The sequence below is a fragment of the Podarcis vaucheri genome, assembly GCF_965113315.1.
Source record: "Podarcis vaucheri genome assembly, chromosome: 11".
NCBI classification, from domain to species: Eukaryota; Metazoa; Chordata; class Lepidosauria; order Squamata; family Lacertidae; genus Podarcis; species Podarcis vaucheri.
In genome coordinates, this window is record NC_138749.1 from 11365804 (window position 1) to 11390412 (window position 24609).

At 44.9% G+C, this 24609-nt stretch overlaps 1 protein-coding gene and 1 long non-coding RNA gene across 2 annotated transcripts; one reads left to right on the forward strand and one right to left on the reverse strand.

Annotated features, from left to right (window-relative positions):
- Positions 1–3633: 3633 nt before the first annotated feature.
- On the reverse strand, positions 3634–19378 carry ACAA2 (acetyl-CoA acyltransferase 2). The gene is made up of 10 exons (XM_082242140.1): positions 19232–19378; positions 17241–17407; positions 14386–14514; positions 12391–12507; positions 12049–12196; positions 9757–9932; positions 7619–7748; positions 6625–6695; positions 5611–5765; positions 3634–4282 (listed from the first exon to the last, which is right to left on the reverse strand). The coding sequence occupies exons 1-10, from the start codon at positions 19245–19247 to the stop codon at positions 4198–4200; spliced, it is 1194 nt and encodes a 397-aa protein (XP_082098266.1). The 5' UTR covers positions 19248–19378; the 3' UTR covers positions 3634–4197.
- Positions 19350–24609, forward strand: LOC309514269. Its single transcript, XR_014211856.1, has 2 exons — positions 19350–19504; positions 24479–24609. It is a non-coding gene; the product is annotated as an uncharacterized lncRNA (long non-coding RNA).

The window sequence follows — 24609 nt, forward strand, 5'->3', positions numbered from 1 at the left end:
TATGGTCCAGCTCTCATTTCCATACATCACTACTGGGAAAACCATAGCTTTAACTATACGGGCTAAACTATTATGTTAATAATAATAATAATAATAATAATAATAATAATAATAATAATTTTTTATTTATACCCCACCCTTCCCGGTTCAAAAACCGGGCTCAGGGCAGCTAACAACAAATTTAAAACACTTAATTGTAAAATCAGCATAAAAACATGAATAACAATAAAATTCAAATTTCAGAAATCAATTTAAGGGGAAATCTATCTAATATGAATTAGATAATCACCAGGGCTAGCTGGCTGAATTAGTCCTACTTGAAGCAGCCCAGAGTGGATGGGGCAACGTAGTCAGAGGGGCAGGGTATAAATAATAAATTATTATTCTTATTCAAGATGTACCTATTTTCATCAGAGAAATGTTGGAGGATATGCCAGTGCCGTACCATAGAATTGTAGAAGGGGCACCAAGGGTCATCTAGTCCAACCCCCTGCAGTGCAGGAAACTCCGCTAAAGCATCCATGGCAGATGGCCATCCAGTCTCTGCTTAAAATTCTCCAATGAAGGAGAGTCCACAACCACCCGAGAGAGACTGTTCCACTGTCGAACAGCTCATATTGTCAGAAAGTTTTTTTCCTGATGTTTAGTCAGAATCTCCTTTCTTAGAGCTTGAAGCCGTTGAGCACTGTCTTCCAGAGAAAACAAGCTTGCTCCATCTTCCATCTGACAGCCCTCGAGATATCTGAAGATGTACCACAGTAAGTCCATACAATACTTAGTCACACCATGTGGGGAAACGCTTTAGGACTGGAATCCGGGCAACAGGTTTTGTTTTAGTTGCTCTCTTTTTCAATCATCATCTTTTGGGATTGCTTGTTCTAGGTCATCTGCCTTTCTCAACCGTGTAAAACAGACAAATCACTCTCCCAACCCAAGCCAGAATAATATTATACAAAGCAGGGAAAATATTATAATTGGAAGAACTCTTTTAAATACAAGAATTCCTTTTAGTGAAGTCGTCCGATGGCTCACCTTGTAGCAACGCCAATTTTAAATTTATTTATTTTTAAGAGAAGAGGTCCTGCAATACGGCTGGCAAAGTGGCAGAACGAAGTTCTTCTAGCTCTAGACAGAATCGGTGGGATGAGTAAACCATTTGAGATCGATACTGCAGGAAGGCTTGTTTGGATGCAGTGGTGTGAAAACAAAGAAGCGTGTTAAAGTAAGTTTATCCGTGGAAAGTTACCAGTCCATTATTCTATTATGGCCAGCATCAGAGGCACTGTTCTCTTATAGACATGACAGTGTATCCCCCCACCCACCCAATGTACACCACTGTGATTTTGTGCAAGGTGTTGAAGAAGAGTATGGATGCATTTATGAAAAATCACTGCAATAATAATACTTTAAAAATTCTTTCAGCATGGCTAACTATTCTTTGCAGTCCCCAAATTTAAGGCTTTGCGGTTATAGGGTTTTTGAAGCAGGAATCCGTTACTTGAACCTTGAGTACGCCAGTGCAAGTAGATAAATAGGTACTGCTGTGGCGGGAAGCTAAACGGAGGTTCCGTGTGCTCCGACTTCCGTCACGGTGTTCTGTTGCACCAGAAGTGGTTTAGTCATGCTGGCCACATGACCCGGAAAGCTGTCTGTGGACAAAACGCCTGCTCCCTCGGCCTGAAAGCGAGAGGAGCGCCACAACCCCATAGTCGCCTTTGACTGGACTTAACAATCCAGGGGTCCTTTACCTTTTTTTATCTGCCCTTGATTAGGTTTGATCCAGCAGGGATCACCTGATGTTTTGCGACAGGGATGCCATTGAGACAGGGGTGCGCAAAGCAGAAAAATACCAGCTGATCTTGAGAAAAGCAGCCAAACCATTTGCCACACGCAAAGACAGGTCCTTCTAGAGGGTTAGGGTCTCCGATCAGCTTGACTCAAGGAAGGAAGGGGGGGGGATCCTTCCTGCACCAAACTAAATATGGCAAAGAGTCAGTTCCAAAGTTGAGTCAGAGCTCGCTCAGTGTTAAAGGTAAAGGGACCCCTGACCATTATAATAATGATAATAATAATTTATTATTTGTACCCCGCCCATCTGGCTGGGTTTCCCCAGCCACTCTGGGCGGCTTCCATAGAAACAAAAAATACAGTAAAATATCACAGATTAAAAGCTTCCCTGAACAGGGCTGTCTTAAGATGTCTTCTAAATGTCAGGTAGTTATTCATCGCTTTGACATCTGATGGGAGGGCGTTCCACAGGGCGGGTGCCACTACCGAGAAGGCCCTCTGCCTAGTTCCCTGTAGCTTTGCTTCTCGCAATGAGGGAACCGCCAGAAGGCCCTCGGCGCTGGACCTCAGCGTCCGGGCAGAACGATGGGGGTGGAGACGCTCCTTCAGGTATACTGGGCCAAGAAGGCCATTTAGGGCTTTAAAGGTCAGCACCAACACTTTGAATTGTGCTCGGAAACGTACTGGGAGCCAATGTAGGTCTTTCAAGACCGGTGTTATGTGGTCTCGGCGGCCGCCCCCAGTCATCAGTCTAGCTGCCGCATTCTGGATTAATTGTAGTTTCCGGGTCACCTTCAAAGGTAGCCCCACGTAGAGCACATTGCAGTAGTCCAAGCGGGAGATAACTAGAGCATGCACCACTCTGGCGAGACAGTCCGCGGGCAGGTAGGGTCTCAGCCTGCGTACCAGGTGGAGTTGGTAGACAGCTGCCCTGGATACAGAATTGACCTGCGCCTCCATGGACAGCTGTGAGTCCAAAATGACTCCCAGGCTGCGCACCTGGTCCTTCAGGGGCACAGTTACCCTATTCAGGACCAGGGAGTCCTCCACACCAGCCCGCCCCCTGTCCCCCCAAAATAATACTTCTGTCTTGTCAGGATTCAACTTCAATCCATTAGCCGCCATCCATCCTCCAACCGCCTCCAGGCGTGGCTGACTCTGGGGTTGCGGTGCTCATCTCGCTTTATTGGCCGAGGGAGCTGGCGTACAGCTTCTGGGTCATGTGGCCAGCATGACTAAGCCGCTTCTAGTGAACCACAGCAGCGCATGGAAACGCCATTTACCTTCCCGCCGGAGCGCTACCTATTTATCTACTTGCACTCTGACCTGCTTTCGAACTGCTAGGTTGGCAGGAGCTGGGACCGAGCAACGGGAGCTCACCCCATCGCGGGGATTTGAACCGCCGACCTTCTGATCGGCAAGCCCTAGGCTCTATGATTTAACCCACAGCGCCACCCGCGTCCCCACTCAGCGTTCCCCCCCCCCAAATAAAGTAACATTAGGTGCCCCTTCAGCTCATGTCCTGTGGAAGGCTGTCATTTGCCAAAGGGATAGGGAAATAAAAAGTTCACATTCAGGGGGAAACCCTCTGTTTCCATAGTACAGGTCAGAAATGTAGGACGCTTCCCATATGGATGCACTGCTAAGCAGCTTAAAAGGACAAAAGCCTCTGCAATGTGGTGAAAACGCACCACCTTGTGGCTGGAGATGATTCTTGCGAAGCAACACTATTAAAAGGATGCCAGATACTTTGAAAGAAAACCACCAGGTTTGGCGCCAATCCCAAAAACGCCTTATGTTCCAAATTTAAATGACGTCCAAGCTTTACAAGATGACAAAACGAGAATCATTTGATTATTTTTATTATTGTTTTATCACATAAAGGCACACTGATTTTGTTACACTTTATTCCCAGCTCTTAACACTGCACAGCCGGTACACACACTTTATGCAAAATCCATTCAAGAAAAACATTTTTTGGCAGCAATGCAAAATCCCTTCTCCACCTACATTTGCAGAAGTATTCCAGTGCGGTGATCTAACAGCTTGGAAGACAGCATTGATTGATAAAATAGCAGGCTTTGGTGTAAGACATAGTTAGGAGATACTTGGCATCTTAACATTTGTTCAATAAAATTCATACTTAGAAGTCACATTTTAACTCAGCAGGACGTACAAGATAAGTGGAGATTACAGCTAGATTCACACAACTGAATTAGAGATGATCTAGTTATAGTCTTTTTTCCAAAGAAGACTTTGCAATATCCCCCCAGCCTGCCAGATGGTCCATACCAGTCTGTTTCGTGGATTTGCAAACAAGTGGGGCCATCTCCTCCTCCTCCTCTCTAAATTCTTCTAGTGAGCATGTAACAGTTGGTGGAGAGTCCATCCAAGATTCTCGAATTTCCTTTAGGCTGTCTTCTCAATGATAACAGCTATACCTTGGCCTCCTCCAATGCAAGCCGAACCGACTGCATATTTACCTCCACGGCGCCTATAAAAAAAGAGAGAGAATAAACAAGAAAATAAGTTATCAAGGCATCACGACTCAAGCCTTGCCATCTGTTCTGAAAGACTTTTAATTATTTGAGTTCTACCGTTCCTTTCTTTTGCTCCACAGAATGACATCTAGGGCAAGGACTGCCAAGCACATTGCACTGTGATGCCTTGATGTTGGTGGAAAGAGTGTTTTCTACAGCAGATAAGCAGGCTGACATACCGTATTTTTCGCTCTATTGGATGCACCGGACCATAGGAGGGGGAGAACAGGAAAATTTTCTTGTTCTCCCCCTCTAAAACAAGGTGTGCTCTGTGCATTCAAGGTGCGTTCACCTGAAGCCTCCGGAGCCCAGCAGGAGTTTTCGCTGGGCTCTGGAGGATTTGGGTTCCTTTCGACCTGCTCTTTGGGGCTGGCGGGGGGGGGGGGGGGAGAAAGCTGCTTTCCCCACCGCCAGCCTGCAAACCAGGTCGGGGAACAGCAGGAAGGTGGCGCTCCGCCTCCCCGCTGCCCCCTGAGCTTGTGGGGCTGGCGGTGGGGAGAAGTGCTGCTTTCCCCACTGCCAGCCTCCAAACCAGGTTGGGTTTGGAGGCTGCTATCCGCAAGCCTTGGGAGCCTGGCGGGAACTCCTGCTGCGCTTCGAAGGCTAGTGGATAGCTTCCTGAAGCCTGGAGAGCTAGAGGGGTCGGTGCGCACTGACCCCTCTCGCTATCCAGGCTTCAGCGAAAGCCTGCATTCGCTCCATAGTAGTAGTAGTAATAATAATAATAATAATAATAATAATAATAATAATAATAATAATTTATTATTTATACCCCGCCCATCTGGCTGGGCTTCCCCGCCCACTCTGGGCGGCTTCCAAAAGAATATTAAAATACTATAATACATCAAACATTAAAAGCTTCCCGAAACACACATAGGACGCACACACATTTCCCCTTCATTTTTGGAGGGGGAAAAGTGCATCCTATAGAGCGATAAATACGGTACTTGCTGGAGGGACGGGAACACACAGCCATGTTGCGTGGACCAAGCTACACTCCTTGTGAATCTGAGCCAGACTGCAATTAGCAAGCTAAATTCTGTTTATTTTTATCTCAGCTTCTTTATACCAGTTCCGACTATTTATCCATCTAGCCCACTATTGACCCCGACTCTGAGCTCTCCAGGGTCCCATGTGACGGTCTTCTTCTCCATGACTTCCTACATCATCTTCTTAAAACGCAGATGCCAACCGTGCTCTTTTCCAAGCATGCATTCCACAGCATTTTAAAAAGCAAAACCGAGAAGCGTTCCCAAGGGGTTCCTTCAGGCTATTCACTGACCTTAGTTCGTGAACCAGGTGAGCAGTGATCCTTGAACCCGATGCCCCCAGTGGGTGACCCAAAGCAATGGCTCCTCCATTGACGTTTGTTTTCTCTGGGTCCAGATCCAAAACCTTCTCTACTGACAAGTACTGTGGAGCAAAAGCCTCATTGACCTTGAAACATGAGAGAGAGAGAGAAAGTTGGAAACACCTATATGTTGGACTGCTGTAACATACTCTACTTGGAGCTATCCTTGAAGACAGTTCGGATGCTTCAAAAGTGATGCAGAAAACAGCTTTTGCAAGGGGTGGGTGAGCAGAAAACCACTGGCCAAAAGTATATATATATATATTTAAAAATCAAAATGAGAACATGAAAGGTCAGATGCAAATCCTGCTTTAAACCTTTAACTTCCCAACTTATTTAAGAATGTCTGTAACCTCTTTCTAACTCATAAAACTCAAGGTGGCAGACCTGAAAAAAATGAATAACATAAATTGCAAAACATATACTAAAAACACAACCAAGTTCCAAATAAAATATCATCCAAGAACTGAAGGGAGCAAAATAATAATAATAATAATAATAATAATAATAATAATAATAATAATAAATAATCTAATATTCATGGCAAATGTTGGCTTGAACCAACAATAAAGAGGTGCTGAAATGCAACCAGGGAAATAGCTATACAGATCTCCTGAGTTAGGGAATTTCAGTTCCAGTGTTTGAAAGCTGCTTCCAATAAGAGATGAACAATCTTCAGCAGCCTGTACTTAGACCCTGTCTAACCCGTAGGCAGACCAAAGACTGCACTTAATAGTTCACTTTTAAGTGAACGTCACTTAACTATAGCTTATCTCGGGAAAAGCTGATCTCAAGTTCCCATCAGTTCCGGCCAACGTGGCCAATGGATCAGGGATGATGGGAGTTGTTTCCAGCAAAATCTGTAAGGCCATAAATTCCCCACCATGTGAAGGCCATATTAAGGTATTGTTTCATTCTTTTTGGGTTCTGCACAGCTTTCCTTACCTCAACTAAGTCCATGTCTTTCAGGGAAAGGCCAGCTTTCTTCAGGGCTTCAGTAATAGCAGGCACTGGACCTTTGTTAAAAACATACACATGCATGAGGGCAAGTAGAGGAACTGATAGTTCAGTGCTTTACATACACACACACCAAGAGTGGGCAACTGGTGCCCTGCAAATGTCGCTGGACTACAGTTCCCATCATCCCTGACCACTGGTCATGTTGGTTATGACTGATAGGAGTTGCAGTTCAACAATGTCTGGGGGGGGGCGCAGCAGGTTGCCCAACTCTGATATGTCCCCCCACCCCATTAAAAAAGAAAAAGAAAACAGGGAAAGGCAACTTTATTCTGTGAACCGCCCTAAGCCCTGCAGGTATAGGGCGGTATATAAATTTAACAACAACATCTAATATGCCCACTCACTTTGTTCCAGAAAGGGTACTCTCCATTAGGATTCTTATTCTTATTATTTATACCCCGTCCATCTGGCTGGGCTTCCCCAACCACTCTGGGCGGCTTCCAACAAAATATTAAAATACAGTAATGCATCATATATTAAAAGCTTCCCTAAACAGGGCTGCCTTCAGATGTCTTCTAAAAGTCTGGTAGTTGTTCTTCTCTTTGACATCTGGTGGGAGGGCGTTCCACAGGGAGGGCACCACCACCGAGAAGGCCCTCTGCCTGGTTCCCTGTAACCTGGCTTCTCGCAGTGAGGGAACCGCCAGAAGGCCCTCGGCGCTGGACCTATTAGACTAGTTACTTAAAGATGTCCCAGAGACTTACAACAAATTTAGAAACATGAACATAAATCATATAACGGGCCCTGAGGGTCATCCAGTCCAACCCCCTGCAATACAGGAATCTCAACTAAAGCATCCATGGCAGATGGCCATCTAGCTCTGCTTAAAAACCTGGCTCCAAAGAGTTGTCAGCGAAGGAGCCAGGGGGACCTCAGTGGGGAGAGCTTTCCACAGATGGGGAGCCACATTGTAACTTACCAATGCCCATGATGTTGGGGTCGCATCCGGACGCATGGTAGGCTACTATTCTAGCCAATGGCGTGAGGCTGTGCTTTTTCAAGGCTTCTTCACTCACTATGATCACTGCTCCGGCCCCGTCACATACCCCCTAGAAAGAGAGAAACAGACACTAAATCTGAGGCTGAGCATTGACAAGAGTTTGTCCTGGATTAGATGTTATGCGGATTCAAAAGGGCAGCTTATTGAAATAACTGAAATACTTTATTGTCACTTGTACAACTTGTATACATTGAGATTACACGAGCACCCCACACTCAGCTCTCTTAGTCTTAATTCCCCTCGTTTACTGACGCACACCCACCAAACCCAAAAGTCAGTTGCCCTGTTGTTATCTTTTCATTCAGCAGCCTAACAGCCCAGGGATAGAAGCTGTTCTTTACCCTGTTGGTGCGACTAATCATGCTTCTATATCTTCTGCCTGAGGGCAGGAGGTCAATAAATTGCCGGCCAGGGTGTGAATCATCCCTGAGAATTTTCCTCACTCTCCTGTGGCAACGTTCTTCCACTATTTCATTCAGCGGATTTACAGGATAGCCCATAATATCTTGTGCTGTATTCACCACCCTCTGTAGGCACTTCCTATCAGATGATGTCAGAGCAGTCATCCTGGCCCATAAGAACTGGATTGCCTGATAAGAGGGCCATTCTTGAGTAAAAGAGTGGCAGAGACATATATGACTTAGGTCAAGCGTAAAGGTAAAGGTAAAGAGATCCCTGACTATTAGGTCCAGTCCTGACCGACTCTGGGGTTGTGGTGCTCATCTCGCTTTACTGGCCGAGGGAGCCGGCGTACAGCTTCCGGGTCATGTGGCCAGCATGACTAAGTCGCTTCTGGCAAACCAGAGCAGTGCACGGAAACACCGTTTACCTTCCCACCGGAGCGGTACCTATTTATCTACTTGCACTTTGACGTGCTTTTGAACTGCTAGGTTGGCAGGAGCTGGGAACGAACAACGGGAGCTCACCCCGTCGTGGGGATTCGAACCTCCGATCTTCTGATCGGCAAGTCCTAGGCTCTGTGGTTTAACCCACAGCGTCTCAAGCTTAGCCTACACTATTAACACTCAGGTTTTAAGAAGAGGTTGGATGGCTGTCATGGATGCTATGGTTGAGATTCCTGCACAGCAGTGAGTTGGACTCTCAGGGTCCCTTCCAATTCTACAAATCTATGGTTCTAAGTATCTGTGGGTACACATTGCGATAAGCTTGCCACTTGTGCCTAAAGATGAATCTGAAATCAATTCCACCAGCTCTGCGTACATTGGACACGGCCACAGTTGAAATTTGAGCAGCACAACTGAAATTCAGTGTCCACGAAAGCCTAAAGAGGCAGTGTGTGTGAAAGGGGCATTGGAAAGGAAGCATATATTCAGCAAAGGATCCCAGGGCAGATATGTTCCGCACAGAAACATCCAGTATCTACTGTAGGATTGTGGGGCAGCCTGGTCATCTATCAGCAATGTCAGGAGGAATGGGACGTCCAGCACTGGCAAAGGGTTAGCCCAGATGATCTTTCTGAGGTCCCTCCCAACTTGATTCTGCGAGTTCCATTGCTGCACAAAGTCCTAGCATCCGCTCAGCTCCCTGTCAAACCTGACTTTTCACGTAATGTTTTACAAAATTAGGGCTGCCATATGTCCGGAATTTCTGGGGATCGTCCTTCAAAAATGGCGTCTGGGCAGAATTTTCGAAAAGCACTTGAAATGTCCGGGGAAACCTGTGTTTGCAAGCAAGCAAACAAACAACCTCACTTTTTCACTTTTTGAAATATGGCAGCCCTAAAATTCTTGCAGCAGACTCAGCAAATCTCAATTTCTGTAATGTTACTGTTTTTGCAAAAATGGCATCGCTTGCAAGGCTTTATTAACTGCACCCCTGAGCTGGCTTGTTGTGGGCAAGGATAACTGACTTATTATTATTATTATTATTATTATTATTATTATTATTATTAATTATACCCCACCCTCTATTTCATATGGTATGATTTGTTTATTTTTTTAAAAAAGAACCCTGAGTAATCTGACTTCAGCTCCAGGGAAAGGAGCCACATTTGAGCAAATCGTTCTTTGACCAGGATTTTAAGCTCCCTGGCTCACCGAGGCATTTGCAGCTGTGACAGTCCCATCTTTCTTGAAAACTGTAGGGAGCTTTGCCAACTGTTCCAGAGTCGCCTCCGGTCGAGGGTGCTCATCCCGTTCCATGCTCTGCTTGCCTTTCTTGGTTTTCACTTCAATAGGTGCCATTTCAGCTTTGAAGTGTCCGGCTTCTTGGGCTATAAAAACAAGGCAGCCAACGTCAGTACGTCACAGAGGAAGAACCCAAAGAGATTGGCTGGTGATTAAAAAAAACCCTCTGCAGGGGCCGTGCTTGAGGTAGATGACAAAGACGACACCCAGTGCTTCTCTTTTAGAAAAAAGGGTGCTGGGACTCACCATAAGCTTGTTAAAGTACGTGCCACTATTTTAACCAGTGCTTTCCTTTTGGAAAAAGGTGCTGGTACTGCGTACCTTTGAGCACCCCCAGAAAAAAGCACTGATAATAATTTTATTATTTCTATGTCTTCCATCTGACTGGGTTGCCCCAGCCACTCTGGGTGGCTCCCAACAAAATACTAAAATACAATAACCTATTAAACATTAGAAGCTTCCCTAAACAGGGCTGCCTTCAGATGTCTTTTAAAAGTCAGACAGTTGTTTATTTCCTTGACATCTGAAGGGAGGACGTTCCACAGGGCAGGCGCCACTACCAAGAAGGCCTCCTGCCTGGTTCCCTGTAACCTCACTTCTCACAGTGAGGGAACCGCCAGAAGGCCCTCGGCGCTGGACCTCAGTGTCCGGGTAGAACGATGGAGGTGGAGACGCTCCTTCAGGTATACTGGGCCAAGGCCATTTAGGGCTTTAAAGGTCAGCACCAACACTTTGAATTGTGCTCGGAAACGTACTGGGTTCCAATGTAGGTCTTGTAGGGTTGGTGTTATATGGTGCTTGGTCCATGGGGTTTCCTTCCAGCAGTGACCCCTCTAGATGGTTGGTTTGACCAGATGTGTGAGTACTTAAGAGCAAAGAACAATGACAGAGGGCAAATAGACCAACTGCACGGTCTGTGTGATCTCTGCTGTATGTTTTGTTGTTAGAAACCGCCGTATGCAAAGTACAGTGCTACCTCTAGTTACAAACTTAATTCGTTCCGGAGGTCTGTTCTTAACATGAAACTGTTCTTAACTAGAGGCATGCTTTCGCTAATGGGGCATCTTGCGCTGCCAGCACACGATTTCTGTTCTCATCCTGGGGCAAAGTTCTCAACTCGAGGTAACTCTTCCAGGTTAGCGGAGTTTGTAAACTGAAGTGTTTGTAACCTGAGGCGTTTGTAACTCGAGGTACCACTGTAACATAGAAAGGCAATACCATGGTACCTCGGGTTAAGAACTTAATTTGTTCCGGAGGTCCGTTCTTAACCTGAAACTGTTCTTAACCTGAGGTACCACTATAGCTAATGGGGCCTCCTGCTGCCGCTGCGCCACCACCACACAATTTCTGTTCTCATCCTGAAGCAAAGTTCTTAATCCGAGGTACTATTTCTGGGTTAGTGGAGTCTGTAACCTGAAGCGTCTGTAACCTGAAGCATCTGTAACCCGAGGTACCACTGTACACAAATTAAAAATGAAATAAAATGAAAAATGAAACTGCAAAACGGTGCCTAAGGAACCACATCTTTGCAAATGTGCTGCCTGTAGAAAACGGCAAGCATTCTATGGCACTTACTCCCTAGCAAGTTACATGGATGAGCAACGTGACACAGTTTTCCAAAGCAGATGCGGAAAGACAGCATTGGTTAGGTTTTGCTCACTAATTTTTTGTGTGTGTCAAGCCTGAAAGAACTGGCCAGAGAAATTGGTTAACATTTGCTCATCTTAAAATACAGTGGTACCTCGGGTTAAGTACTTAATTTGTTCCGGAGGTCCGTGCTTAACCTGAAACTGTTCTTAACCTGAAGCACCACTTTAGCTAATGGGGTCTCCCGCTGCTGCCAGAGCACGATTTCTGTTCTCATCCTGAAGCAAAGTTCTTAACCTGAAGCACTATTTCTGGGTTAGCGGAGTCTGTAACCTGAAGCGTATGTAACCTGAAGCATATGTAACCCGAGGTAGCACTGTAGTCAACGTTTTTAGTCAAAACAGCCTTTTAATACTGTTTGACGGAAGCTGGGAGGGAAGGGAAACATTCCCCCTCTCTTTTTCCTTGCATTTTGTTTTCTTCATGAAAGAGCATTCCATCATGCAAGTGGCGCAGCCCAGAGATAGGTCTACCACCTGCCACTTATGAGAACTAGGCTTCCCTTTGAAATGGATGACGCTACTGTACGTTTTTAACCCTTGTAAATCCACTGACCAGCTTTCCACCTCTGCTGTGTCTTTACTGCATAGCGGTCACAGTCTTCCCTTGTGATGTTGTATTTCGCAGCAAGGTTTTCAGCCGTAACCCCCATAGGGGTTTTAATATGCAGATCTGTCAGCCCTGCCCACAGCGTGTCTTCCAGCTGCAAGGGGGATGAAACAGACAACGCAACAAGGTTAGTAACACCATTACAAGATTTTGGGGGTAATGAATTCTGTGCTTGTGGGGAAAAGCCAAACAACACAACACAAACAATGGCCAGCTTCAGGAATGACTACCAGGCAACAACTACCAGATATACACAAAGCTGCTGAGAGCAATGGCAAAGCATCCAACCTTGAGATCGACTCCAAATTTTGTTCCAAAGCGGACATTTCGGACAGCATATGGACTTTGGCTCATACTTTCTGTTCCACCACACAGCACTACCTCCGATTCTTTAAGGCAAATTTCCTGTTTTGAGTGGGAAGAGAGAAAAAGCTCATTAGGGATTTTTTATTTCACCATTTCAGGTTAGTAGTTGTGCGTCAGATAAGTGCATCAGAAAACACCTCAGCTCATTACAGATGAATCTGGACCGAGGAAGGACTTGGCAATACTGTGGTACCTCGGATTAAGTACTTAATTTGTTCCGGAGGTCCGTTCTTAACCTGAAACTGTTCTTAACCTGAAGCACCACTTTAGCTAATGGGGCCTCCCGCTGCTGCTGCTGCACCGCCGGAGCACAATTTCTGTTCTCATCCTGAAGCAAAGTTCTTAACCTGAGGTACTATTTCTGGGTTAGTGGAGTCTGTAACCTGAAGCGTATGTAACCCAAAGCGTATGTAACCCGAGATACCACTGTACCAATTTACTTTTGGAGGGACAGCAGGCCAGTACATGAAGGGAAAAAATGCTACTCCTCCACACCACCTTTCCACAACCCAGTGGGTGTTGCACGAGGCTCCAAAAATTGTGTACCTGCACTAGGAGCTGCATGCAGAGGAAGAGTGGCTGTCTACTACCCCCAATATCAGAGGCAGAATACAACTGATTACCAGTTGCTGGGGGAACAACAGTGGGACAGAGCAACTACTTTCCTGTCTCGCTTGCAAGTTTCCCATCGGCAACAATGGGACTCTGCTGGACTAGTTAGTCCTTTGGTATGATCTAGCAAGGCTCTTATGTTTCCTAATCATTTTGCAACTACTTTGGAAGAGTTTTTGCTTTAACGGCACGGGCTTCTCCAAGAACTTTGCACTGGCTGTCTTTTCTTTTCAGGCACAATTAGAAGTTTATAGGGCCTTCGATAGCTTGGAGACCACCTCCTTCCATAGGACAAGCCCTTTTAAAGTCATCACCTATGTCATAGGTGGTGGGAATCTCTAGCCCATAGGCTCAATGGAGGTCCCAGGGCCTCTCTATCAAGCCTGCCCGACCCTAGGTGGTCCCTTTGTGTTGAGTTTAGAAATTGAGAGCACAAAGAGGCAATTAATTGATGGTGCTTGCTTCCTACAGAACTCCATGTCGTTGCAGACCACAGTCCAGGTCTGAGCACATTTTGTAAGAGATATAGTTTGTGCCTGTTTGGGCTAGCCAAGCTTAAATTGAGGAAATGGATCAGATGACGCGAGAATATTACAGTGGTACCTCGGGTTGCATACGCTTCAGGTTACAGACTCCGCTAACCCAGAAATAGTACCTCGGGTTAAGAACTTTGCTTCAGGATGAGAACAGAAATTGTGCTCCGGCGGCACGGCGGCAGCAGGAGGCCCCATTAGCTAAAGTGGTGCTTCAGGTTAAGAACAGTTTCAGGTTAAGAACAGACCTCCGGAACGAATTAAGTACTTAACCCGAGGTACCACTGTATTCTGCTCTGTTGTTTAGTTTTCTCTTTCATCACCAGTTTTGTGAACTGCTTTATAAAAAAGTACAGGGGTACCTCCAGTTGCGGACAGGATCTGTTCCGGAGCTCCAGTCATTTCCCAAGGTTTCCACAACTGGAGGGATTGCTTCTGCGCATGTGCACATGGCAGTAGAGCGCTTCGGAGCATGCGGCGAAACCCATAAAAAAACTTGCGGGTTTGCCGTGTTCGTATCCTGAAGGATACGCAACCGGAGGTGTGCATATCCAGAGGTACCACTGTACAGTAAGTCATTCACAGTAATGCCCTTGTCTCCACTTTGCAACTCCCTGGTTATTATCATGCAATTAAAAAGGAAGATGGGAGTATCCAACACATTTATTATTTTCCCATTTCTCGAGTCTCTGCCTGACTTGCACTGGACAGCTGGGCTGATGGAGGACAGGAGAAACTTAGCAATAGGGTACCGCGAGAGCAAATCTAGTACCTGGCATCCATTGACGATGGACTGGAAGCCTGATCCACACAATCTGTTGACTGTTAGGGCAGGAACTGGGACGGGAACTCCAACACGCAAACCCACGTGCCGCGCAAGGTAAGCAGCATCCGCAGAGCTCTGCAAGGAAGGGCAGACGTACCACTTGGTTAATGCTGCTCAAAGCAAAATAATGCAGGTAATGCATAAACTGCAATGCTTGGAAGTGAGAAAACATACAGAGGATCAGCCTCCAAAGATGCCATGTTACAGACTTGCTTGGAACCAAGCTCTGCTGAACACAGTGAAACTAACTCAGTTTAAACATGCGTAGGATTGAGCTGCACGTAACTTTAAGGGAAGTCTAGGGCAGGCATAGGCAAACCCGGCCCTCCAGATGTTTTGGGACTACAATTCCCATCATCCCCGACCACTGGTCCTGTTAGCTAGGGATCATGGGAGTCGTAGTCCCAAAACATCTCGAGGGCAGAGTTTGTCTATGCCTGGTCTAGGGTGACAGCACACTCAAATTCTGTTGCAAGGGGTAGAGATAATGTTCCAATGTCTAATTTGGAACTCCCCTCCCTCTTTGGAACATTTCCCCCCTAGAGGTGTGGATGGTAATGTTGTTGGCTTTCCATTGCCTCGTTAACCCATGTTATCCCAGGCTTTTGGAGGAGTTGCTTTGCCTGCTCTGGAGTTTTATGCTGCCCTATTGCTGATGTGGTGTAGTGGTTAAGAGCGGTAGATTCGTAATCTGGGGAACCGGGTTCGCTTCCCTGCTCCTCCACATGCAGCTGCTGGGTGACCTTGGGCTAGTCACACTTCTCTGAAGTCTCTCAGCCTCACTCACCTCACAGAGTGTTTGTTGTGGGGGAGGAAGGGAAAGGAGAATGTTAGCCGCTTTGAGACTCCGTAGGGTAGTGATAAAGTGGAATATCAAATCCAAACTCTTCTTCTTCTTTGGTGAAAAGCAGCTAACCATCTTAATAAATAATCACAGTGGAATACCTCATGCCTGCTGGGCATGATTTGGGAAAAATGGTCTTACAGGGAAAATTTGAACACTTGGGAGGCTGAGTTCAGCCTGAAGGATGGCAATTTCCCATCCCTGGTTTAGGTTACCATCATGAAAGCCAGTTATATGCAGTGATGTGAGGTGGGAAATTTTGTGTCCCACAGGTTCATAAGCAACACTGAATGGGTGACAACCGCAAATACAGTATTAAGCAAGCCTGCCACTTTCAAAGTTGTAATTAATGCTTTTCAGGTGTTTATCCCTGGCAAGTTATGTGAGTCAGCATATCTCATGCAGTTCTTTGGATTAACAAAATTTATTGGTGTGTCAACAGTTTCCAGTAAAGGTAAAAGTAAAGGGACCCCTGACCATTAGGTCTAGTCGTGGCCGACTCTGGAGTTGCGGTGCTCATCAAGCTTTATTGGCCGAGGGAACCAGCGTACAGCTTCTGGGTCATGTGGCCAGCATGACTAAGCTGCTTCTGACGAACCAGAGCAGCGCACAGAAACACCATTTACCTTCCCGCCAGAGAAACACCTATTTACCTACTTGCACTTTGATGTGCTTCCGAACTGCTAGGTTGGCAGGAGCAGGGACTGAGCAATGGGAGCTCACCCCGTCGCAGGGATTTGAACCGCCGACCTTCTGATTGGCAAGTGCTAGGCTCTGTGGTTTAACCCACAGTGCCACCCGCGTCAAAATTTATTAGTGTGTCAACAGTTTCCAGTACTTTTGTTTAAATTTAAGGATTGGGGGGTGGAAACAATGTAAGTGAAGTACATGTGTTTGTATTTAAAAATTACAAGTATTCCAGTCAAATTTCCATAAAATACAGCATTTAAGCTGCATTAAGCACACTTTAATTCTACCCCTAAAATAATTTAGGTCCAATACTTGAGTTGTACCAAGACAAAAAAATAACATGGGACATGTTTTTGCAGTTTTCTTACTTAAATACAAATAAAATAAACATGTTCAATTTGGCATAATTTTTTAAAAAACTGGATGCAAAGTAAAAATCTTCCCAATATAAATTACCCTATGCAAATTATCCTAGGATACGAAGAACCAAAGCTCTTCTCTGCATAGGAAATTCAGAAAACACCCACACCATAGGCAAGAGTTTAGAATATAGGGAAAGGCAGGTCAAGGCTTTGGTTAGTATTAGTTATATAAATAGTTATATAAAGGGCTTTCATTTTCACTGTGTTAATAATAAGACACGTGAACTTGGGTCAAGTTACTCTAAATGTCTTTGTTCATTAAGGACTGTACTTGTTATCTGCACACAGAGAAAAATGGAAAAGTTGTAAAGAAAGCAAAACACATTCTGTAGGGTGCAAAAACATACCGTATTTTTTGCTCTATAAGACTCACTTTTTCCCTCCTAAAAAGTAAGGGGAAATGTGTGCGCGTCTTATGGAGCGAATGCAGGCTGTGTAGCTAGCCCAGAAGCCAGAACAGCAAGACGGATAGCTGCTTTCACTGCGCAGTGATCCCTCTTGCTGTTCTGGCTTCTGAGATTCAGAATATTTTTTCCCTTGTTTTCCTCCTCCAAAAACTGGGTGCGTCTTGTGGTCTGGTGAATCTTATAGAGCAAAAGATACGGTATTTACACGATCGTATGCATCTCATTCCTACTCCCAACAATGCCAGCAGGGGCAAATTCAATGACATAAAATATTCCAAGGGAAACTGTTTTACAAGTGACTTGTTAGAGCTGCAGTTGTTCCAGTTTATTTCTAGCTCCTCTGGAATGGGGCAACAGAGCAAACGTAGAAAGAGAAAGAACATTAGCATGAGTGCAACAAGAGGATTTGCCAGCTGGCATCGGCTGTGTCCTACCAACCTGCATGACATTGCCCACAACCACACTGTCAATGATTTCGGGAGACACTTTGCCAGCAGCCAGGGCTGAGCGTGCTGCAATCTCCGTTAAGTCTGTGGCAGTGAAGTCCTTGAGCAAGCCTCCATAAGCCCCAAATGGAGTCCTCTTGGCAGAAACAATGAACACACCTGGAATGGAAAAGTTGGAAAACACAATGATGAGGTACAGGAAGCTGTCTTATGAAAACTATTGGCTCAGTGAGCACAGTATTGTCTGCAATACTGAAGTGGGGCTCCAGGATTTTAGTCAGGGAGTCTTTCCCAACCCAACATCATGGGGGCACCAAGCACTGAATCTGGGGCCTTTCACAAAGCCATGTGCTCTACTAGCAAGCCTTTCAAGATGAACATCTGTTGACAGAAGCCCATGGAGATAAATGAAGGCTTAAGATCCTACTCACCCCCTTCAGTAAATACAGCTCTTCTTCTACCAACAACTAAGTATTAAGTAATACGGACGTGATACGAAAACAAGCCTGCTATTTGCTTAAATTGGGTCCAAAGTATTTGCTTTTTGAGGAGCTGTGTGGAAAAGTGCGCAGTCATCACCAGAGACATCCATTCCCTGTAATACTCATTACTGACAAGGTCTTTACTCCCCAGAGTCTGAAGAAGTAGACCAAAGGCCTATTAAATAGACCAAAGGTCTATTTAATCCGGCATCGGTTTCTCAGAATGCCAAAAAGATGCCACAATCAAGCCATCAGCCCTCTCCCAGCATGTTGTATCTGATCCTGGAAGTAGCATATAGCCCCTTATACTCCCTGAAAGGAGCAATTTCAGACTCAAAGGCTGCAAGCTGTGCCTTTTCATGGTTACAGAAAAACACCTGGGGCATTGCACAAGTTTAGAAATGCAAGCCAGGGCAGCAATGCTGTTCATTATGTGGAAACTAGTATACACTCATGACAGCATTTGTCTCCCTATTTGCATACAAAGTCTTTGCAGCTTCCAAAGCATGTTTTACCAGACATTTTGCAAACTAGTTAACTCCACTAAAGTGTCCACATATGCTTAGGGATAGCCAAAGCCTTACAGGTAGTGGTTCCCATGTCCTATTTCATGATCTCAAGAAGGGACTACCTACGTAGTTCAACATGCCTGGCTACACCAAACCAGACCAAGGCCCCTACAGTGCCTAACTTACAAAGGTCTTGCAAAGATTACTGAGCTAATATGCAATAACGGCTTTGCACATTTGAAATACACTATATAAAACTATTATTATTATGAGACTCTCCTATTCATGGAAGCTTTGGAATGCTTAAATGATTGCAGTCTAATTTTTAGATGTGTTTTTTTTAAAGCCAACTTTTTCATACAAAGTCTCTGCAGCTTGGTGGCTTTTTTCTACAGTAAGCATTTCAGTGTAGAATATTATAATTTTTTTTAAATTTGGAGAATGTGGATAGATATCTTTCAAAATGATTGACAACCTGTTATACAAATCAATCAATGCTAGGAGCTGTTTCTTCTTGTTTTCCAATGCATTTCTTATCAATAAAAAGTTCTCTTAGCCTCCGTTTCCCCATCTGCAAAATGGGAACGATCCGGGGCAGCTGCATGGGCAAACACAATAAAACCTGACTGAAAAGCTCTGCCTCTGAAGAAGAAAGAAATAATAAAAAGCAAATGTATGCACGCCGGCAATAAAATAATAATAATAAAAAAGAACCACTCCAAGCCTCGTTTCCTCCTATCCTGTGCTGCTTCGTGTTCTTTGCTCCAAAGCCGTGTTTATTCAAGCTGCCGAGATGAGAGTGAGCACAACGCAACATAAAAACAAAGTAAACATAAAAATAAAAATCTTGCATTTGTAGTTTCTAGGACGTGTGCTACTCCCAGATCTGGAGGCGCGGGTGCAGCGTCAGGCTTGCAAAATGCAGCCCTGGAAGGAAGGGGGAGAGATGCGGAAAGAGAAGTTTTAAGCCCGGGGAAGGAACAACTACTTGCCTCTGAGCAAAGCCATGGCCGCCGCCTTCTCTTCCGTCTCCTGGGCTGAAGGTCTCCCTTTGCACGCCCTGATGCAATCCCGAGGCCCAGCCTGCAGAGGGGGCGGGCGAAGGGGGCCGGGACCAGACCTTTCGGTGCTTATTTTCTTCCCCTCCTCCTCCTCCTCCTCTTGCCCTTTCCCCTACTTCTTCCCCGTCGCCCAGCCTCCTCGCCTGCACAGGCACCTCCAGCACAAACGGACTCTGCCTGCTGCTCCTCGAGAGGAGGGAAAAGGTGAGACGCGTGTGCAGGTAACGCGTGTGCATCCTCGAGGGGTGGGTTAATGGGGGGGGTAGCAACCCCAAATTTGGGTTACTCCTTTGAATTGCACCAATTCAATTGCAATAATAGCAATTGAATTGAATAATACCAATTGCAAATAATAGCGGTTTCCTTTTTAATAATGCTTTTATTTAGTTTTTGGAATGGGGGGGAGAAGGAACTTGTCTCTGGGGAGGGGCAGGGAACTGGGTGCAAGCTCGATAACGCCAAGGTGCTCTCTCCGCATGGTCGTAACGATTACTACAAAAACGAGGAACCCTCGTGTGGAATCTGCGCCCGCGGATGTCAAGCTGGGCGGGGAAAGGAGAGCAACGCGAGGAGCGGTTTGGGGCGCGGCAGATTCGCGCCGGCCGTTTCCGGGGCAATGCGGCCTGCTTCAAGCTAAAGCGCCTGCCTCGGGAGTGTCTGTGGGTTTGTTATTATTATTTATTAAATTTGTGTGCCGCCCACCACCCATATATTTCAGGGCGGTTCACAGCATAAAAAATACAAGATAATAACACATTGAATGAATTAATTTATTATTTCGGTCACAGACCAGTTCCAGCCCACGCACAAAATCATGGAATTCATAAAACACATAGGGATACATTTGAATTTGCAATTAGGTATAACAGGGACAATACAGATATAGCAACAGTTTAAAAATATATAAATTTGCACTTAGTCATTAACATATAACCTAAAATTATCATTTAAAACCTTAACCATTATGATAGCACAGCTTGTTCCCTAAGTTTTATGGCAATTGCACAGAATTTGTACACCCTTAACGTGATCTCAGGATCCTTGTCGTCTACCAGGGATTTGGCATTGAAGTTCAGATTCATTTGGAGATTTTTGCATCGATAATAACACAAAATGCATGATTAAATCAAGAAAAGCAAAACAATAACTGCCCCCCCCCCGCCAAAGTTGTTGGTGGATTCTGGCTCCTCACAGACCTGTGATTGCTCCTACTTTTTAACAAACCAAAGTTCCCAGGATTCTTGGGGGTGTGTGCTTTAGATTTATGGTGTGTACCCAGCATACCTCTCAAGGTTTTCCCCTCCCTGCATCTCTAACTGCAAGGAGCCACTTAAAAGCCCCCAAAGGAGTGAGCAAACATGCAAATCCATCAGTTTTGAACCATGTACCTTTTATCACTTTATCTCTTCAAGTCTCCCAGACAACTATGTCATTGGGCAGCCAGGATAAATACTGAGAGTAAATAAGCAAATGAGCAAATAAGATGTCTGCAAACATGACGTGGAGGCTGGCAACATCAACCCCACCAGGAGACAGACAGGCTGTGCATCCATAGCATTCACCAGTCAAGGAATGGCTGCTGGGAGGAGTGCAGAGAGAAGAAATGGTACATCTGTAACAGCGAAACTGGCCACCTTCATCTTACCCAGCTTCATCTTCCCCACAGCAGCACTTGTAACTTTCCAGCGGTTTGACTTCACTCCCAAAGGCACACTTCCTCCATTATCTCAAAAGGCAGACGGATGCCAACAAAAACAAAGCACAAAACTCAAAATCTTTGTCATCTTTGGTAGGTCCTAATAATGTTATTACCTTACTAGGTAATAACCCCCTTGTAATATACCAGCACATCATCCTGCAATTTTTGCTTGAATAGTCTTCTTTAGCTAATTTTTGTTGCTTCTTAAATGTTTATAGACGGTTTTTGGAAAATTCATAGCGAGCCTCCCAAACAGGTTGTTCGGTCGTGCAAAGCCACTCAGTGGAGAAAAAACGAGAGGGCTCTTACTACATCCCTTGCTAGTAGACCCCTGGCATATCTGATAGGCCAGTGTGGGAAGTGGGATAGATGGATCTTGGATATGATCCATCCGAGATCTCATTGAATCCATTTGGCCTTTCCTGACTGGGTGGTCTTCAGTCACATACCAGCAAATTTGTGTTGTGCAATTATAGCTTATTGGGAGGGTCTTGCTCAACAAGCACTCTTTCCTCAAAAGATAGTAAACTTTTTGCTTTATCTGCCAAAGGTCTCAAGGTCCAGTCTCTGGCATATCCAGTTGAGAAGGGTCAGGTAGAAAGAAGGTGATGAGAAAGACCCTTGTGAGGGACTCTGAATCAGAGGAGACAATCCTAGGCTACATACAAACACCTGGTATAAGACATATTCCTAAATTCCATGGGGTAGCTTGCTAAATTAAGTTTTTAAAAATCCAAAGGGGCAAAAAAAGGGCCAACATTCGCAGACTGCACTCAGTAGAGGCCCAAATGCTATTTCAAATCTCATGGGTTGAACCTAATTGTGAAGTTTTGTAGCGCTGGTTTCTTTTAACAGCCAGCTTCCTGTTTTGAAGGGGAGGCAGCAGTATGGATGGCTGTTTACAGAATCAAGTGTCTCCACTGCATTATGAGGCATTTATATTTTGTCAAAATAAATATGCACTGAAACAAGATAATATATGTGACATGCCGAAGCTGGGAGCTTTAGTGGAGGGTGAAAAGGCATACTAGACCATGTTTTTGCTATCATTTATTATGAAATCACTTTGAGATGCTTCATAGGAAGTGATTCAGGAATGAAATCGATATAAGGCTGTCAGTTGCACACCTTTTCTGTCATGAAGAACCTGGAGCATCTCAGATTGTTGTTCTTGGGTTATTATGCATATCAGAGATAGATGTATGCAACCTTCCCAAAGCAGTAGCATATTATGTAAAATACTGAAAAAACATTATCGGCCTTCTGTTATAGTTCTTGGGAATCGTAGATTCAGTGATCCTGTTTGCAAGCCCTCTCCTTTGCCCTGCTGCAATGGGTTTTCAGGCTCTCTTTCCCCCTCTGCTTCTGCAGTCCTTAACTTATGCGTCAACTATCCCAGGTTTTTCTCTGCTCACTGTCTTATCATTTTGTTTTAATTTGCTATTGCTGTTACTTCCTTTTCTCCTCTCTGTTTCAGTGTAAGGAGAAGATGCATACATAAATCCATACATCCATAATTTTTTTAAAAAAAAATATGATTCTGCACTGGGAGTGGGGGCTCAGGAAGGTGGAAAAAGGGGCTAGATCAGGAGTGAGAATAATTTTTCTAATCTATCTTGTTCATAAGCTCTTGAAAAACTCTCACCGTTGCAGTTCCTGGTCTGTGATGAATAGCCCACTGCGCAATCTGAGTTCTGTGGAACTGAATGATGGAATTTGTGCTAACAAAGGCATCTGAGACCAAGAAATAACTGTTATGTCCCTAGTGCTGCAGTTGGATGCTGATCTACAAAAAGAAACTTAAGGAACAACAAAAGGTGTTCCTTAAGTCTTGCTAAGTAGATTTAAACAGAGCCTGTCTATATTATGGATATGTCGTAGTTAAGTGTGTTGAACCTGGGGAGATCTGATTGGTGAGATCTGAGTTCAGATTTTTACCCAGCCCTGAAACCTCCTGGCTGACTTTGAACCAGTCGTGCGCTGTCAGCCTAAACTACCTACCTGAGTAAGAGTTGCTTCTGAATGCCAGGAAACTGCAGGAGTGGAGAGGAGGGCTCTTGAGCTCTGCTTGTGGGTTTCCCCATGGCATCTCTTTGGCCACTCTGAGAGCCGGGGGCTGGACTAGATGGGCCATTGGCCCGCTGCAACAGGCTCTTCTTAGGTCCCTCATAGGACTGTTCGGAGGAGAACCATATGCAGTGGTACCTCGGGTTACATACGCTTCAGGTTACAGACTCCGCTAACCCAGAAATAGTACCTCGGGTTAGGAACTTTGCTTCAGGATGAGAACAGAAATTGTGCTCCGGCAGCGCGGCAGCAGCAGGAGGCCCCATTAGCTAAAGTGGTGCTTCAGGTTAAGAACAGTTTCAGTTTAAGAATGGACCTCCGGAATGAATTAAGTACTTAACCCGAGGTACCACTGTACCTGATTTATTGCAGGAGTGGCTAGATTTATCACATTCATATCTCAATCAATAGAGCGTAAGACTCAATCATGGGTTGGAGCCCCACTTTGGGCAAAAGATTCCTGCACTGCAGGGGGTTGGACTAGATGACTCTTGTGGTCCCTTCCAATGCTACAATTCTCACTCACTCTGCCCCCATTCCAAAACTTTTAACCTTTTAAATCCCACTGTGTAAGAATTGGTACCTTCCTGACTTTCAAATGATAAGCTCTTTATTGACATATGTTAATATCCCAAACATTGAACTCTTTTACCTCCACGCCTCATGAATGTATTCAGGGGGGCAGCTAAAATTGTGCCCATGCCTATTTTGGAATAGGACTAGCATTGTAGCAAGGCACGCCCCATTTGTGCTGAACTGTTCCAGAAATTAAGCATGCTCACTTACACAGTGGTACCTCGCAAGACGAATGCCTCGCAAGACGAAAAACTCGCTAGACGAAAGAGTTTTCTGTTTTTTGAGTCGTTCCGCAAGACGAATTTCCCTATGCTCTTGTTTAGCAAGACGAAACGTCTTGCGAGTTCTTGCGAGTTTGTTTCCTTTTTCTTAAAGCCGCTAAGCCGCTAATAGCCGTGCTTCGCAAGACGAAAAAACCGCAAGACGAAGAGACTCGCGGAATGGATTAATTTCGTCTTGCGAGGCACCACTGTATACCAGTTACCTCTGAATACTTTTCACGGAATACAGGTTTTTCTCCAAAAGCTTCTGGAGGGGCTGCCACATTGTAACCCTACCCTTCTAACGGCTCATAGCAATAGATCTCTTACATCATTTGTGAAAGGCTTTCTCTCTGAGTTTGTGGTCTCTCAAATTCGATAAAGTCCCTGTTTTATTATTTGGCTTCTGTTGCTTGATTTTTTTAAAAATAATAATAAATTTTTTTTAAAAAAAAACATTAGCTATGCCAATGCAATTACAACAGGGATTAAAGGCAAAATACAACAACAACAAGAAAATTACATTGGGAGCAAGGGATCATGGTTACTAACAAATATATTTGTTCTCCATTGCAGATTTCTTCACGTGGCCCTTGGATCCTGCAGCACAAGCTGCCACGCAGAGAATGAAACAAATGCAAGTAATCCACAGTGTTTAATGGCAGGCTGGTTTTTTAAATAAATAAATGTAATGAAAGGATACCCAA